Source organism: Coregonus clupeaformis, chromosome 12, assembly GCF_020615455.1.
Source record: "Coregonus clupeaformis isolate EN_2021a chromosome 12, ASM2061545v1, whole genome shotgun sequence".
NCBI lineage: Eukaryota > Metazoa > Chordata > Actinopteri > Salmoniformes > Salmonidae > Coregonus > Coregonus clupeaformis.
Window position 1 is genome coordinate 13059779 of NC_059203.1, and position 18402 is coordinate 13078180.

The following is an 18402-nucleotide window of genomic DNA, read 5'->3' on the forward strand; positions in this document are numbered from 1 at the left end:
GTACAGGATACGCATAAATAACACTGTGTGGGATACTGGCTGTGAACAGAAAGCAGACTAGACTGTTTTGTAATTGCAGATTTCAGCATTTAGAAACAGTAGGATTGGACCTCACATGTCTTTCGTCCTTACTCAGCAAGGCTGGCAGCTACAGCTCAGAACTGCTGCTGCTGTGTGTCTGTGTGTGTGTGTGTGTGTGTGTGTGTGTGTGTGTGTGTGTGTGTGTGTGTGTGTGTGTGTGTGTGTGTGTGTGTGTGTGAAACTGAGGGAGTTGAGGATGAGGTGAGCTGTTCGTGTGGGTGCAATACGGTTGTTGGAGTCTTCTTGAACCTCACAACACATCTTAATTCAAAGCAAACACCACCAGCACAAAATCTTATTGTGTTTTTCTTGGTTTCTTACTTTACTTTTTCTTGATTTCTTGAATACTGATGGCAGTTCCGTCTGTTTCTCTTCAGATCAGAAGACGTCGGCCCACCCCTGCTACCCTGGTAGCATCTAGTGACCAGTCTTCTCCAGGTAACTGAATAGTATCGCATTCACTTTAATACATAGGACTATTATAGTGTCCATTAATACATAGGACTACTATAGTGTCCATTAATACATAGGCCTACTATAGTGTCCATTAATACATAGGCCTACTATAGTGTCCATTAATACATAGGACTATTATAGTGTCCATTAATACATAGGACTACTATAGTGTCCATTAATACATAGGACTACTATAGTGTCCATTAATACATAGGACTACTATAGTGTCCATTAATACATAGGCCTACTATAGTGTCCATTAATACATAGGCCTACTATAGTGTCCATTAATACATAGGACTACTATAGTGTCCATTAATACATAGGCCTACTATAGTGTCCATTAATACATAGGCCTACTATAGTGTCCATTAATACATAGGCCTACTATAGTGTCCATTAATACATAGGACTATTATAGTGTCCATTAATACATAGGACTACTATAGTGTCCATTAATACATAGGCCTACTATAGTGTCCATTAATACATAGGACTACTATAGTGTCCATTAATACATAGGCCTACTATAGTGTCTTCTGCCCGGTCCACTGGCAGCGGATCAATCAATCAAATGTATTTAGAAAGCCCTTTAATATCAGTAGTCATCACAAAGTAAAAAGTACTCAGCGTAAAACTCCAAAGAGCAGCAATGCAGAGGCAGATGCACAGTGAAGCAATTTATTATGTATTATAATCTAGTTATATTATACATCCCCTAGCCTCCTACCTTTATATTATACATCCCCTAACCCCCTACCTTTATATTATACATCCCCTAGCCTTCTACCTTTATATTATACATCCCCTAACCTCCTACCTTTATATTATACATCCCCTAACCTCCTACCTTTATATTATACATCCCCTAACCTCCTACCTTTATATTATACATCCCCTAGCCTCCTACCTTTATATTATACATCCCCTAACCTCCTACCTATATATTATACATCCCCCTAACCTCCTACCTTTATATTATACATCCCCTAACCTCCTACCTTTATATTATACATCCCCTAACCTCCTACCTTTATATTATACATCCCCTAACCTCCTACCTTTATATTATACATCCCCTAGCCTCCTACCTTTATATTATACATCCCCTAACCTCCTACCTTTATATTATACATCCCCTAACCTCCTACCTTTATATTATACATCCCCTAACCTCCTACCTTTATATTATACATCCCCTAACCTCCTACCTTTATATTATACATCCCCCTAACCTCCTACCTTTATATTATACATCCCCTAACCTCCTACCTTTATATTATACATCCCCTAACCTCCTACCTTTATATTATACATCCCCTAACCTCCTACCTTTATATTATACATCCCCTAACCTCCTACCTATATATTATACATCCCCTAACCTCCTACCTTTATATTATACATCCCCTAACCTCCTACCTTTATATTATACATCCCCTAACCTCCTACCTTTATATTATACATCCCCTAACCTCCTACCTTTATATTATACATCCCCTAGCCTCCTACCTTTATATTATACATCCCCTAACCTCCTACCTTTATATTATACATCCCCTAACCTCCTACCTTTATATTATACATCCCCTAACCTCCTACCTTGATATTATACATCCCCTAACCTCCTACCTTTATATTATACATCCCCTAACCTCCTACCTTTATATTATACATCCCCTAACCTCCTACCTTTATATTATACATCCCCTAACCTCCTACCTTTATATTATACATCCCCTAACCTCCTACCTTTATATTATACATCCCCTAACCTCCTACCTTTATATTATACACTCCTACCTTTTTACTCCTACTGAGTGACATAAGATGTCCAGGTTGCCATGGTTAGATCTGCATCATACATACAGCATATACAGCATGTCATTTCCATATCCATAATGTAGTGTGTCCGTACTCCCACTTGGTGCTTCCTATCCTCACTGACTACTGGATCTAGGTTCCCCAGCCCCTTCTGGCTCTAGTCTATCTGTCCTTCTGTCCTTTCTTACCATAGGAACTAACCCCCTAATCCTCATATGGCTCTATTATTGCTGTCCTTCCTGACATTAGGAACCAAACGTATCCCTCTCTTCTCCCAGTGGGATATCTCCTCTCCTCTCCTCTCCTCTCCTCTCCTCTCCTCTCCTCTCCTCTCCTCTCCTCTCCTCTCCTCTCCTCTCCTCTCCTCTCCCCTGTCTCTCTCTGTCTCTCTCTTCCCCCTGGTGTGCTAAGAGAGTGGGACACCTCTGGCCTGATTCCTGTTGTTGACATTCAGAGCCTATTCTGCATGAACGAATAAATTATTGTTTATTTTTGTGTCAAATCGTCAATTGGCAACCCATCCCCCAATGGGATGATTGACACATAAACAAACATTACAATAATTCACTGTGGTAATTCAGTGATAATTCTTCTTCTGGTGTTCTCTGCATTGCACATTGCATAAAGAGTGAACAAATGTAAGGTAAAAATCAATACATAATAATTATTAAGGTTATTCAAACAATAATTATATCCCTCGAGTAGTAAGATAATATACATACATACATACATACATACATACATACATACATACATACATACATACATACATACATACATACATACATACATACATACATACATAACATATACAGATAGATAAAAACAGAAAAATGAAACAGAAGACATTTGAACCCAGCCTGGCACAAAGAGAAGATTCATATGGGAGACAAGCCTATACACAATCTATATACACACGTACCATTTACCACATAGAAGCTAAATATTTTTACAATTTAATGATAGGAAGCCCTTTTTCTGTTATTCCAGGCTTTATCTAAATATTCCGCAAACGGAAATACACAATGGACAAAAAAACATTTCAGTTTCTCCTCAACGCTCAGCCACATAATGTCAGGGTATATGTGGTGTGCTTTCTGGTGTAAGAGCAAGTGTATATCGTGGTAGAAGGGACACAATGAGTTTCATTCTCTATTTCTTCAAGGTCACAATAGTTACATAGTCTTTCCTCCTCCATTTCACCACAATACCAACCTGTTTCAATACGCAGAGGCAATATCCCTGATCTTACCTGTGCACATAGTGATCTCTTGCTTTTAGGTAGGTTATACATAATACATCTCTCACACACAAATTCACCCTTAATCAAACAAAAGGTTCTCAATTTGGGTTTATGATTCATCTCCTTCACCCATTTTTTTTTCATATTGCATCAACAGTTGTTTTTTAATAATATCTATGTTGTGATGAGTGTGATAGAAGGAGTCAGGCGCAGGAGGTAATCACCGAATGCAGAGTTTATTCCGTCGTACACAAATAGCGCTGGATAGCGACAAACGAAACAGGCACAGGGGAAAATCTACCCTGGCAATACAAGGTAACGGTAGCTCCAACAATAACAGGCACAGGGGAAATATCTACCCCGGTAATAACAAGGTACGAGTAGCTCCACCGAGCTACACTACTCTCACAAATAAACAATCACCCACAAGGACAAGGGGGGCAGAGGGAACACTTATTCATGTACTAATGAGGGGATATGAACCAGGTGTGTGTAATTGACAAGACAAGACAAATGGAATGATGAGATATGGAGCGGCAGTGGCTAGAAGGCCAGTGGCGACGAACGGCGAAGCCTGCCCGAACAAGGAGGGGAGGCAGCTTCAGAGGAAGTCGTGACATAAGACTCCCTTAATTTGGTTTTCGTACAGATGTTCACAGTCAGACTGTTGAAAAAGGTCAGACATTTCAGTTGCCCAGGATCCCCTTATGGATAGATCCCATTTAAAAACTTGACTAGCTATTCTGGCAGTTGGCATATCCAACAGTCTATTCCAAAGTCTCACCATACACGCATTCCATCTATCCCCGCAGGGTTCCCAGCCCGTGTCCCCAGATATTGCAAGTATAGGCGCAAACTTGTGGACACCTAAAAAGTAACATACTGCTCTGTTATGGACATGTTCATTTTTGAGATACCTCTTAAGACCCCATTCCTGCTGAATAGTCCAGAAAAGGACACCCGCATGTCTGATACAGTTTAGAATACGTAGCATAACCAATATCTTTGAGTGTTTTTGATTTTCCTATAACTCACCCAAGAGCTCTTCTTGCTGAGTCGGCCAGGGCAGATGTTCCGTATGGAAAGGTAATATGTTAATCAATAAAAATACCCAAATATTTATAATCGCTGGTAAACTCAAGAATGTCTTCACCAAAACAAAACCAAAAAACACTTCTCTTAGTACCTGGTTTTCTAAAATGCATTATCTGTGTTTTTGTCTGGTTGATCATGAGTCTCCATCTTTTACACCAATTGACTGCACATAATAACATGTTCTGCAAGTCTTGTTCAGTTTTTGCCATCAAAATAATATCATCAGCATATGAAAGGATACTTAGCATTTCGTCATCATATCTTACTCCAATATTTAACTGTTTAATTTATTTTGCCAAATCATTTATACACATAGCAAACAAAGTCGGTGATAAGGGTCTCCTTGTTTTACACCCGAGCGTGTGGGAAACCAATCTGTACAATATTCATTTACACACACTCAAGCAATTGGTACTTTGTAGAGACTGGATTGCGTGCTAAAATTTCCCATCAACCCCTGTCTTTAACAAACTATAGGCTAAAAGATCCCTATTTACAAAATCAAAAACTTTCTGGAAATTAATGAAACATGCAAAAGTAGGCTTATCTTCGTGTAATCTATTTCTGATTATTGTACAGACCAAGAAGATATGATCTATACAGGCTCTGGATTTACGATGTGGCGGGTGATTTGGACGGAGTCAGGCGCAGGAGGGTAAATCACAGAATAAATGGTTTATTCGGTAAGACAGCGGTGCACAGCAATGCGTAAAACACTCCAGTGCGGTAAATACAGGTCACTGGAGAAAACAAGTGTAGTGTCTAAAAGAAACACTTTTGCTGGTCCATGCTTGTGATGATAAGAAGATCCGCCGACACTGTACTCTGTTTTTAAAGGTTTATTATAACAAAGGTTCCAGCATCGGAATTTGACAGATTCTGCAGATATCTGTGAGACAGCACAGCCAATCAGTAATTTGCTATCTTCCCTCTCTGTTCAAGACATGGCATTATATCGTACATGGCCAGAGCATGGCGTGATTCTAACATCCAATCACTGGCCATTACATATCCTCTTTTCCAGGAATTTAGTAATGCTTTCCAGATGTTTCAGCAAAAAGAGCCACGTTTCCTATAACACACTTTTGTAAACGTCAGCACAATCCCAGACTGTTTAAGATACTACACAAGGCACATGGGTGAATATCCCGGCGATACAAAATACAACGTAGCTCCACCGAGCTATAATAACCTCCACAATAAACAATCACACACAAAGACAAGGGGGGCAGAGATAATACTTATACAGGTACTGATGAGGGGATATGAACCAGGTGTGTGTAATAAACAAGACAAAACAAATGGAATGATGAGATGATGAGCGGCAGTGGCTAGAAGGCTGGTGACGACGAATGCCGAAGCCTGCCCAAACAAGGAAATGAGGCAGCTTCGGAAGAAGTCGTGACAGTACCCCTACCCTTGACGCGCAGCTCCAGCAGTGCGCTGACACCGGCCTCGGGGACGGCCAGGAGGACGCGGAGCACGGCGAGCTGGATGGCGACGGTGGAAATCCCGCAACAGGGAGGGGTTCGAGGACATCCCTCACTGGGACCCAGCACCGCTCCTCCGGACCGTACCCCTCCCACTCCATGAGGTACTGAAGGCCCCCCACCCGATGCCTCGAATCCAGGATGGAACGGACGGAGTACGCCGGGGCCCCCTCGATGTCCAGAGGGGGCAGAGGGACCTCCCGCACCTCAGACTCCTGGAGCGGACCAGCCACCATCGGCCTGAGGAGAGACACATGAAACGAGGGGTTAATACGGTAAACAGGAGGGAGAAGTAAACTATACGTAACCTAATTTATTCTCCTCAGGACTTTGAACGGCCCCACAAACTGCGGGCTCAACTTGCGGCAGGGCAGGCGGCGGGGCAGATTCTGGGTCGAGAGCCAGACCCGGTCACCCGGTACAAAGACCAGGGCCTCACTACTAGAGTTGGCTTTCTGGCAACGCGCGGTGCGCTGGAGGTGGACGTGGATGTGGGCAGCGTTCCACGTCTCCTCTGCGCGCCGAAACCAGTCGTCCACCGCAGGAGCTTCGGTCTGGCTCTGATGCCACAGTGCCAGAACCGGCTGATACCCTAAGACACATTGAAAGGGAGTTAGGTTAGTGGAGCAGTGGCGGAGAGAGTTCTGGGCAGTAGGACCGCAGGAACCTACCCACATCCTGATTTACCCATTCCACCTGCCCATTAGACTCGGGGTGAAACCCAGAGGTCAGGCTGACCGAGACCCCCAGACGTTCCATGAATGCCTTCCAGACCCTGGATGTAAACTGGGGACGCCGGTCAGACACTATGTATTCTGGCACCCCGTAGTGCCGGAAGATGTGAGTAAACAGGGCTTCCGCCGTTTGCAGGGCCGTGGGGAGACCGGGCAGAGGAAGGAGGCGGCAGGCTTTAGAAAAGCGGTCCACAACGATAGGATGGTGGTGTTTCAGTGAGAAAGTCAATTGACAAATGGGACCATGGCCATTGTGGAACTGGTAAGGGATGTAACTTACACGCTGGGAGGTGCCTTACTCTGGGCGCACACCAAGCAGGAGGAGACATACACCCTCATGCCCTTAGCCAAGGTAGGCCACCAGTACTTCCCGGTCAGGAAGCACACTGTTCAGCCGATACCTGGGTGACCAGAGGAGTGGGACGTGTGTGCCCAATAGATCAGACGATCACAGACAAGAAATGGCATGTACTGCAGCCCAGCTGGGCACTGAGGTGGAGATGGCTCTGTGCGTAACGCCCGCTCTATGTCCGCGTCCACCGCCCACACTACCGGCGCCCCAATGCAGGAGGCCGGGAGTATGGGGGTGTTGTCTATGGGCCTCTCCTCTGTGTCGTACAGCCGTGACAGTGCATCTGCCTTCACGTTCTTCGTACCTGGTATGTATGACAACGTGAAATCAAACCGGGTGAAGAACAAGGCCCACCTGGCCTGGCGAGGGATCAGCCTCCTCGCTGCCCGGATGTACTCCAGGTTACGGTGGCCAGTCCAGACGAGGAAAGGGTGTTTCGTCCCCTCGAGCCAGTGCCTCCACATGGTCAGGGCTCTGACAACAGCCAACAGCTCCCAATCACCAACGTCGTAGTTCTGTTCCGTCGGGCTGAGCTTCTTAGAGAAGAAGGCACAGGGGCGGAGCTTGGGTGGAGTGCCCGAGCGTTGAGATAGGACAGCGCTTATCCCTACCTCGGACACATCCACCTCCACTACGAACAGTAATGATGGATCGGGATGGGGCAGTACCGGGGCTGTGGTGAACAGAGCCCTCAGGTTACTGAAAGCCCTGTCAGCCTCAGCAGACCAGCGGAGCCGGGACGGCCCACCCTTCAACAGAGAGGTGATGGGAGCTGCGACCTTGCCAAAGCACCGGACAAACCTCCGATAGTTATTGGCAAAGCCAATAAAGCACTGCACCTCCTTTACCGTGGTTGGAGTCAGCCAATTACGCACGGCTGAAATGCAGTCGCCCTCCATCTCCACACCTGAGGTGATAATGCATATCCGAGGAAGGAGACGTACTGTTGGAAAAACAGACACTTTTCTGCCTTGGCATAAAGGTCATGTTCCAACAGTCGGCCCAGCACTCTGCGAACCAGTGACACACGGTCGGCGCACGTAGCAGAATAGACCAGAATGTCATCGATGTAGACCACCACACCGCGACCAAGCATGTCCCGAAACACCTCGTTCACAAAGGACTGGAAGACGAGCATTCATCAACCTGTACGGCATCACCAGATATTCGTAATGTTCCATGGTTGTGCTGAATCCTGTCTTCCACTCGTCCCCCTCCCAGACACGCACCAGGTTTCGTGAAGAAGCGCGCCCCATGCATTGATTCTATAACAGAGGAGATGAGGGGTAGAGGGTAACTATAGCGAATGATAGTTTGATTAAGTTCCCGGTAATCAATGCAAGGGTGCAGACCTCCGTCCTTCTTCTTCACAAAAAAAATTAACTAGAGGAGGCAGGTGAAGTGGAGGGACGTATGAACCCCTGGCGCAGGGACTCGGAGACGTATGTCTCAATTGCCTCCGTTTCAGCCTGCGACAGGGGATAGACATGACTCTTTGGAGGCACAGCATCTTACCTGAGGTTTATCACGCAATCCCCCGCCCGATGAGGTGGTTATTTGATCGCCTGCATTTTGGAAAACGTGTGCACTAAGTCGAAGTATTCAAGGGGGAATGCGCACAGTGGAGGTAGTGTCTGGACTTTCCACTGTGGTTGCACCAACGGAAACAGCTAGACACCTACCCTGACACTCTCATGACCATTCCGTGAGAACCCTCTGCGGCCATGAAAAGGTGGGGTCGTGTAGTGAGAGTCAGGGATGACCCAACACAACAGGGAAATCAGGGGATTCAATAATATAAAAAGTGATTTGCTCCCTATGGGTTTCCTACATAATCATTGTGACTGGTGCTGTAACCTCCCTAACAAAACCTGACCCTAATGGTTGACTGTCAAGTGCTTTGATGGGAAATGGAATGGGTAGGGGAACCAATAAGATACATAACCTATTAGCTAAAGACCTGTCCATAAAGTTCCCAGCTGCGCCTGAATCGACCAGCGCCTTACACTGGGGAACTATCTTGTGCTCAGGGAAGTTGACGTGTATGGTGAAGTGTGCAGCAAAGGGCTCTGAACGAGTGTGGGTTTGCGCTACCTGGGGTGACACGAGAGTGCCCTGCCTGCCGCCTCCAGACCCAGAAGAACACTGACGACAGCGTGCAGCAGAATGTCCTCTCTTGCCAGAAGAGTGACACTGGATCTGTTGTCCTCCGTTCTCCCGGATCGCTGCACCACCCAGCTCCATTCGGCACGTGATCCGGGTGGCAGGGGGGTGAAACGGGCAGGCCTCTTCCAGAACGTCCTCTGGAAGCCAGCAGGTTGTCCAACTGGATGGCCATGTCCACTAGCTGGTTGAAGGTCAACGTGGTATCCCAGCAGGCTAGCTCCCTTCGGATGTCCTCCCGCAGGCTGCACCGGAAGTGGTCGATGAGGGCCTGCTCGTTCCACCCAGACCCCGCCACTAGAGTTCTAAACTCCAGGGCAAAGTCTTGCACGGTCGTCGTCCCCTGCCTAAGATGGACCAGGCACTTGCCGGCCTCTCTTACTTCGGGGGGATGATCGAAGACTGCCCGGAAGAGGCGAGCGAACACCCCGTAGTTGTCCAACGCATCTCCTCCTTCACTCCAGACCGCGTTGACCCACTCCAGGGCTTTCCCCGAGAAGCAGGAGACGAGTGCGGACACCTTCTCCCGCTCCGAGGGAGCTGGGTTGATGGTGGAAAAATAGAGGTCCAGCTGCAGGAGGAATCCCTCGGTCGGGATAGGTGAATCCCTCTGGGTGCTGGAGTGTAGGTGGCTGGATCCGGTCGCTCAGCTGTTCCCGAAGGGTCGGGTCCTCTCCTATCCAGGCGTTGGATGACCTGGAGAACCCGATCCATCGCTTTGCCCAAGCTGGCTAGCATGTTGGAATGCTCCCGGACCTGCTCAACGACTCCAGGCATATTCCCGTTTCCTGCTGACTCCATGCTGTTGGGTGTGTGATTCTGTGGTGGGTGATTTAGACGGAGTCAGGCACAGGAGGGTAAATCACAGAATAATTGGTTTATTCGGTAAAACAGCGGTACGCAGCAATGTGTAAAACACTCCAGTGTGGTAAATACGGCGCACTGGAGAAAACAAGGCACATGGGTGAATATCCCGGCGATACAAAATACAATAGCTCCACCGAGCTATAATAAACTCCACAATAAACAATCACACACAAAGACAAGGGGGGCAGAAGGAATACTTATACATGTACTGATGAGGGGATATGAACCAGGTGTGTGTAATAATCAAGACAAAACAAATGCAATGATGAGATGAGGAGCGGCAGTGGCTAGAAGGCCGGTGACGACGAACGCCGAAGCCTGCCCGAACAAGGAGAGGAGGCAGCTTCGGAAGAAGTTGTGACATACGAAAACCATTTTGTTCTTCCACCAGAATGTTAAAAGATCCTCCAGAAAGGTCATCAGCCTATTGTTGAGGATGAATGAATATAATTTATAGACCGTACTTAATAAACCTATTCCTCAAATCATATAGGATGTCAATTAATTTAGGGGATTTTAAAACTTCTTTAGACAGTTCATCAATGCCAAACGCTTACCCATTTTTTGCAGCGTCAATCACCTTCTTAACTTCTGCCACAGACAGCTCCTCGTTTAAGTACAGGTTACATATATAAGAGGGTTCTAACATTGTATTTTCCATTTTAGTTCTCAGGGAACTTATGTCTTTATAAAATTATTCCTAAAAATATGCCACATTTTTGTTACATGAGAACAAACTAGCAAACCCCTTCTCCTACTCCTTAAGTACCTGTGTAATATCAGAGTTCAGAGAGAGAGAGATTGTGTGTGTGTATGTGTTTGTGTGGTGGTTGTGTTATAGTAAATGTTGCTTAGTCATTGTAATAGTTATTTATACAATTCTCTCTTTTCTGTCTTTGTTCTTATGGATTTTTCTCCCAAGAGATTCACAGGAGATTAACTGAGTCTTTGATTTTCTCCCTGAAGACAAAGAACAGTTCCGTACTACACACACACACACACACAGGCACATACACACACACACAGGCACATAAACACACACACACACACACACAGGCACATACACACACACACCACTCCTCTGATGTCTGTATTACAGTGAGCTGTAGCTGGATGCCTGTCAGTCGAGAGAGAGAGAGAGAGAGAGAGAGAGAGAGAGAGAGAGAGAGAGAGAGAGAGAGAGAGAGAGAGAGAGAGAGAGAGATCTGAGAGACAAGGCAAGAAGGGCTATAATAATAAAGATAAGTCTCTATTGGCTGTAATAATACAGATAAGACTCTATTGGCTATAATAATAAAGATAAGACTATTGGCTTTAATAATAAAGATAAGACCCTATCGGCTATATTAATAAAGATAAGACCCTATGGGCTATAATAATATAGATAAGACTCTATTGGCTATAATAATAAAGATAAGACCCTATGGGCTATAATAATAAAGATAACACCCTATTGGCTATAATAATACAGATAAGACTCTATTTGCTATAATAATAAAGGCAACGGTTCAACAGACTTTTAGCCATAACTGGCTATGAAACTATTGCAGCTCTGTGGGTTTAACATTTATGGACAATTTTCATACCTTCTGGAAACAAAGCTAATATTATAAGGAGGATGGGATCCACCCAAATCCTTTTGGGTTCCTGGATCCTTTCACATCATTATAAGGCTGCGTTGAGACAATGACTTATCAATGACCCAAGTCCAGCTCATTTAATCCCTGCCATTGTGTCGCTGAGTTATCATAATGCTTAAGCAAATGTACATTATCCTAGGGGCGTTGGAAGACACATTGTAAATAACCTAATTGATGTCCCTCTTACTGCCCGGAATGCCTCCTTTAGCTATTGTATGCAGTAATCATATGCCTATGAACCAGAGTAATAGTGTTAGCACTGAGGTGGTGTCCACTGTGTGCAGCTCACTCTGCACTAATAAAAATAACCTGAGTATGTTTACCTCTGCTAAGTTCCCAATAAAGCAAGACAAATAATCAACCATCCCAGAAAAGTGCTAAAAATAGCCCACGTTTACATATGTAGCTTTAGAAACAAGGTTCATGAAATCAATAATTTGCTAGTAACAGATGACATTCATATTCTGACAATCTCTGAAACTCACTTAGATAATACCTTTGATGATACAGTGGTAGCAATACAAGTTTATAACGTTTACAGAAAAGACAGAAATGCCAACGGGGGCAGTGTTGCAGTCTATATTCAGAACCACATCCCTGTCAAGCTTAGAGAGGATCTCATGTTAAATACTGTTGAAGTAATATGGCAACAGGTTCATTTGCCTCACCTAAAGCCCATTCTGGTGGGAATCTGCTATAGACCACCAAGTGCTAACAGTTAGTATCTGGATAACGTGTGAAATGCTTGATAATATATGTGATATCAATAGAGAGGTATACTTTATGGGTAATTTAAATATTGACTGGCTTTCATCAGGCTGCCCACTCAAGAGAAAGCTTCAAACTGTAACTACTGCCTGTCTGTCAGCGTTGATGTGGATGCGGTTGAGGAGTCAGACGCAGGACGCATAGGCTGAGTCAAACAAGACTTTACTAACTGTATAACAATACAAAATAAAGGACCTCAACAACAAGGAGGCGAGCGACAACGCAAACACTGTGCGTAACTATACACAAAGTCCAGAGTACAGCACAAGCAACACCAACTGACAGGCGGAAATAACACACTAACTAACAAACACAAAGTAGGAAACTTATAGGACACATAATCAGACACAAACGGAAACAGGTGCAACAGACAGACCAAACCAATCAAACATCGAAACATCTAACGGTGGTAGCTAGTACTCCGGGGACGACGAACACCGAAGCCTGCCCGAGCAAGGAGGAGGAGCAGCCTCGGCAGAATCCGTGACAGTACCCCCCCCTTGACTCGCGGCTCCAGCCGTGCGCCGACCCCGGCCTCGGGGACGACCAGGAGGACGCGGAGCCGGGCGCGTGGGATGACCACGGTGGAACTCAGTCAGGAGGGATGGATCTAGGATATCCCTCCTAGGCACCCAGCACCGTTCCTCCGGGCCGTACCCCTCCCACTCCACGAGATACTGCGTACACCGGTCCCTCACTGCGGTGGCGATCAGCGCTCGCCTTCTGTCGACGGATGGCCCGCTGCAGATGGACATGTGCAGCGTTCCACGTCTCCTCCGAGCGCCGAATCCACTCATCCACCGCAGGAGCCTCGATCTGGCTCTCGTGCCATGGTGCCAGAACCGGCTGATACCCTAACACACACTGGAAAGGGGCTAGATTGGTGGAGGAGTGGCGGAGAGAGTTCTGTGCCATCTCTGCCCAGGGGATATACCTTGACCACTCCTCCGGCCGGCCCTGGCAATAGGACCTCAGAAACCTACCCACATCCTGGTTGACTCGTTCTACCTGCCCATTGCTCTCTGGGTGGTAACCCGAGGTAAGGCTCACCGAGACCCCCAAGCGTTCCATGAACGCCCCCCAGACTCTGGAGGTGAACTGGGGACCTCGGTCAGACACTATATCCTCGGGAACCCCATAGTGCCGGAAAACGTGGGTAAATAGGGCCTCAGCGGTCTATAGGGCAGTAGGAAGACCCGGCATTGGGAGGAGACGACAGGCCTTGGAAAACCGATCCACAACGACCAAAATGGTGGTATTCCCCTGGGAGGGGGAAGGTCGGTCACAAAATCCACCGAGAGGTGGGACCATGGTCGTTGTGGAACGGGCAGGGGATGTAACTTTCCCCTGGGCAGGTGTCTAGGCGCCTTACACTGGGCGCACACCGAGCAGGAGGAGACATAAACCCTCACATCCCTAGCTAACGTTGGCCACCAGTATTTCACGCTAAGGCAGTGCACTGTCCGGCCAATACCTGGATGTCCAGAGGAGGGTGATGTATGAGCCCAATAAATAAGGCGATCACGAACCTCGAGCGGAACGTACGTCCGCCCCACAGGACACTCTGGGGGAGTAGGGTCGGTACGCAATGCCCGCTCGATCTCCGCATCGACCTCCCACACCACCGGAGCCACCAGACAAGACTCTGGCAGTATGGGAGTAGGCTCAATGGACCTCTCCTCTGTGTCATACCGCCGGTACAGGGCGTCTGCCTTACCGTTCTGGGACCCTGGGATGTATGTGATCTTAAAAACAAACCGGGTCAGGAACATGTTCCACCTAGCCTGACGAGGGTTCAATCTCCTAGCTGCCCGGATGTACTCCAAGTTACGGTGGTCAGTCAGAATGAGGAAAGGGTGTTGAGCCCCCTCAAGCCAATGCCTCCACACCTTTAGGGCCTGAACCACGGCTAACAGCTCCCTGTCCCCTACGTCATAATTACGCTCCTCCGGGCTGAGCTTCTTAGAATAGAACGCACAGGGGCGGAGTTTAGGTGGCGTGCCGGACCGTTGCGACAGAACTGCCCCAATACCGGCCTCTGACGCGTCTACCTCAACTTGGAATGGTAAAGCGGGGTTCGGATGCGCCAGCACCGGAGCCGAAGTGAACAGGTTCTTCAGTTTAACAAATGCCCTGTCCGCTTCAGCTGACCACTGCAAATGCACCGGGCCCCCCTTCAGCAGGGACGTAATGGGAGCTGCCACCTGTCCAAAGCCCCGGATAAACCTCCGGTAGTAATTAGCAAAACCCAAAAACTGCTGCACCTCTTTTACAGTGGTTGGAGTTTGCCAATTACGCACGGCCGACACACGGTCAACCTCTATCTTCACACCAGACACGGACAATCGATAACCCAAAAAGGAGACGGACTCCTGGAAAAACAAGCATTTCTCTGCCTTGACATACAAGTCATGCTCCAACAGCCTCCTCAATACTCGGCGCACCAGGGCTACATGCTCGGCTTGTGTAGAAGAGTACACTAGGATGTCGTCGATGTATACTACCACACCCTGCCCACGCATGTCCCGGAAAATCTCATCCACAAAGGATTGGAAGACTGAAGGAGCATTCATTAACCCGTATGGCATGACGAGATACTCGTAATGACCCGAGGTGGTGCTAAATGCTGTTTTCCATTCATCCCCCTCCCTAATGCGCACCAGATTTTACGCGCTCCTGAGATCCAACTTTGTGAAGAACCGCGCTCCGCGTAATGACTCAGTCATAGTCGCAATCAGAGGAAGAGGATAACTGTACTTAACCGTGATCTGATTGAGACTACGGTAATCAATACACGGGCGCAAACCCCCGTCCTTCTTCTTCACAAAGAAGAAACTCGAGGAAACCGGGGAAGTGGAGGACCGTATGTATCCCTGTTCCAAGGACTCGGCTATGTAAGTCTCCATAGCCGCTGTCTCCTCTTGAGACAGGGGATACACACGGCTCTGCGGAAGTGCCGCTCCTGTTTGGAGATCTATCGCACAATCCCCCTGTCTATGAGGTGGCAGCTGTGTTGCCCTAGTCTTGCTGAACACAAGTGCTAAATCCTCATATTCAGGGGGAATGCGCATTGCGGGCACTTGGTTCGGACCCTCCACCGACGTCGCCCCTAAGGAAACACCTATACATCTCCCTACACACTGGGCAGACCACTCCATCAGAGCCCTCTGTTGCCACGCAATGGTAGGATCATGGGCGCTTAACCAGGGAAGCCCCAGCACCACGGGATACGCAGGAGAGTCGATCAGATAAAACTGAATGATCTCCTCATGACCCCCCTGCGTAGTCATCTTAAGTGGTGCTGTGACTTCTCTAATCAACCCCCGACCCCAGCGGCCGGCTGTCTAGGGCATGAACAGGGAAGGGGGCTTCCACCGGCCGAAGGGGAATTCCTAACCTAGAACAAAATTCACGATCAACAAAATTCCCAGCTGCGCCTGAATCTACTAGCGCCTTATGCTGGGAATGAGGTGCCACCTGTGGAAATCTCACAGGTATACACAGGTGACCAACAGAGAGCTCTGGGTAAGTGGGGCGCCTACTCACCTGAAATGACTCCCCAGTGCGTGACCTGTTGTCCCCTCTCCCAGGAGACCCTCCCCAGCACCTAGCCACAGTGTGCCCTCCACGGCCACAGTTGGTGCAGGGGACGGCCCCCCTCGGGTTCTCTCTCCTCCTCTCTCTAGCGCCAGCACCCCCGAGCTCCATAGGAATCGGCTCGGAGGTGCTGGAGGGTGGAATGGACGACCCCCATTCGGGACGTCCGCGGGTAGCCAGCAGGGTGTCGAGACGGATGGAAATGTCCACCAACTGGTCGAAGGATAGGTTGGTGTCCCTGCAGGCCAGCTCACGACAAACGTCCTCTCGTAGGCTGCACCGATAATGGTCGATGAGGGCCCTCTCATTCCACCCCGCATCCGCCGCTAATGTCCGGAACTCCAGGGCGAAGTCCTGTGCACTCCTCTTCCCCTGTCGGAGGTGGAACAGACGCTCCCCCGCCGCCTTCCCCTCAGGTGGATGATCGAACACAGCCCTAAAGCGGCGGGAGAACTCCGCGTAGGTGATGGTGGCGGCGTCTATTCCCCTCCATTCGGCGTTGGCCCACTCCAACGCCTTGCCGGAGAGACAGGAGATGAGGGCGGAGACGCTCTCGTATCCCGAGGGCGCCGGGTGTATGGTGGCCAGGTAGAGTTCCACCTGCAGGAGGAACCCCTGACACCCGGCTGCGGTACCATCATATGCCCTCGGGAGCGAGAGCCGAATGCCCCTGGGTTCCGGTGCTGGGAGAGGAGGACTGGCCGATGGTGATGGTAAGGTGTGCGAAGGTGTGGGCACCTCTCCAGTGACCAAACGGCGCAGAGTGTTGGACACCTCGTTCATGGCGACCCCAAGTTGCCGGATCATGGTGTCTTGATCGCTGATCCGTTCCTCCAGCGACTTGGGTGCCGCCGCTGCTCCTGCTGACTCCATAGCGGGTGTGTTATTCTGTCAGCGTTGATGTGGATGCGGTTGAGGAGTCAGACGCAGGACGCATAGGCTGAGTCAAACAAGACTTTACTAACTGTATAACAATACAAAATAAAGGACCTCAACAACAAGGAGGCGAGCGACAACGCAAACACTGTGCATAACTATACACAAAGTCCAGAGTACAGCACAAGCGACACCAACTGAGAGGTGGAAATAACACACAAACTAACAAACACAAAGCAGGAAACTTATAGGACACATAATCAGACACAAACGGAAACAGGTGCAACAGACAGACCAAACCAATCAAACATCGAAACATCTAACGGTGGTAGCTAGTACTCCGGGGACGACGAACGCCGAAGCCTGCCCGAGCAAGGAGGAGGAGCAGCCTCGGCAGAATCCGTGACACTGTCTTTACTTATGCTACAGAAATGTGTTTGAAAGCAGTATCCAAATCCATCAGATGTAGTGACCACAATATAGTAACCATATCTAGGAAAACCAAAATTCCAAAGGATGGGCCTAATATTGTGTATAAGAGGTAATACAATACGTTTTGTAGTGATTCCTATGTTGTTGATGTGAAGAATATTTGTTGGGCCGTGGTGTGTAATGACGAGCAACCAGACGCTGCACTTGACACATTTCTGAAATTGCTTATCCCATTTACTAATAAGCATGCACCAATTAAGAAAATGACTGTAAAAATGGTTAAATCCCCATGGATTGAGGAGGAATTGAAAAAGGGATGAGGCAAAAGAGATGGTAAATAGGTCTGGCTGTTCAACCGATTGGCAAACGTACTGCAAATTGAGAAATCATGAGACTAAACTGAATCAAAAGAAGAAGAAACTACACTATGAAACAAAGATAAATTACATAAACTTTGGAGCACCTTAAATGAAATTTTGGGCAAAAAGGCAAACTCCGCTCCATCATTCATTGAATCAGATGGCTCATTCATCACAAAACCCACTGATATTGCCAACTACTTTAATAATGTTTTAATTGGCAAGATTAGCAAATTTAGGCATGAAATGCCAGCAACAAACGCTGACACTACACATCTGTTATGATGATTTTCTCCTGTATCAAGTAATTCAGAATGCAAGAGAATAGTTAAACACTTACATGGAGAGTTGATTCAAAGTATTTCATATTGCGGTACCGGGTTCACGTAGCAAACGGCACGTGGGTGGCCCATTGCTATATGAAC

The 18402-nt window shown here is 47.5% G+C and overlaps 1 protein-coding gene across 2 annotated transcripts in view; it reads left to right on the forward strand.

Annotated features, from left to right (window-relative positions):
- LOC121577955 (protein phosphatase 1 regulatory subunit 1A) overlaps positions 1–18402 on the forward strand; it is an 87625-nt gene that overhangs the window by 21479 nt on the left and 47744 nt on the right. For both annotated transcript variants that reach the window (XM_041891954.2, XM_041891955.2), the window contains exon 2: positions 459–519. In XM_041891954.2, coding sequence (XP_041747888.1) covers positions 459–519 — 61 coding nt within the window. The remainder of the gene's footprint in view (positions 1–458; positions 520–18402) is intronic.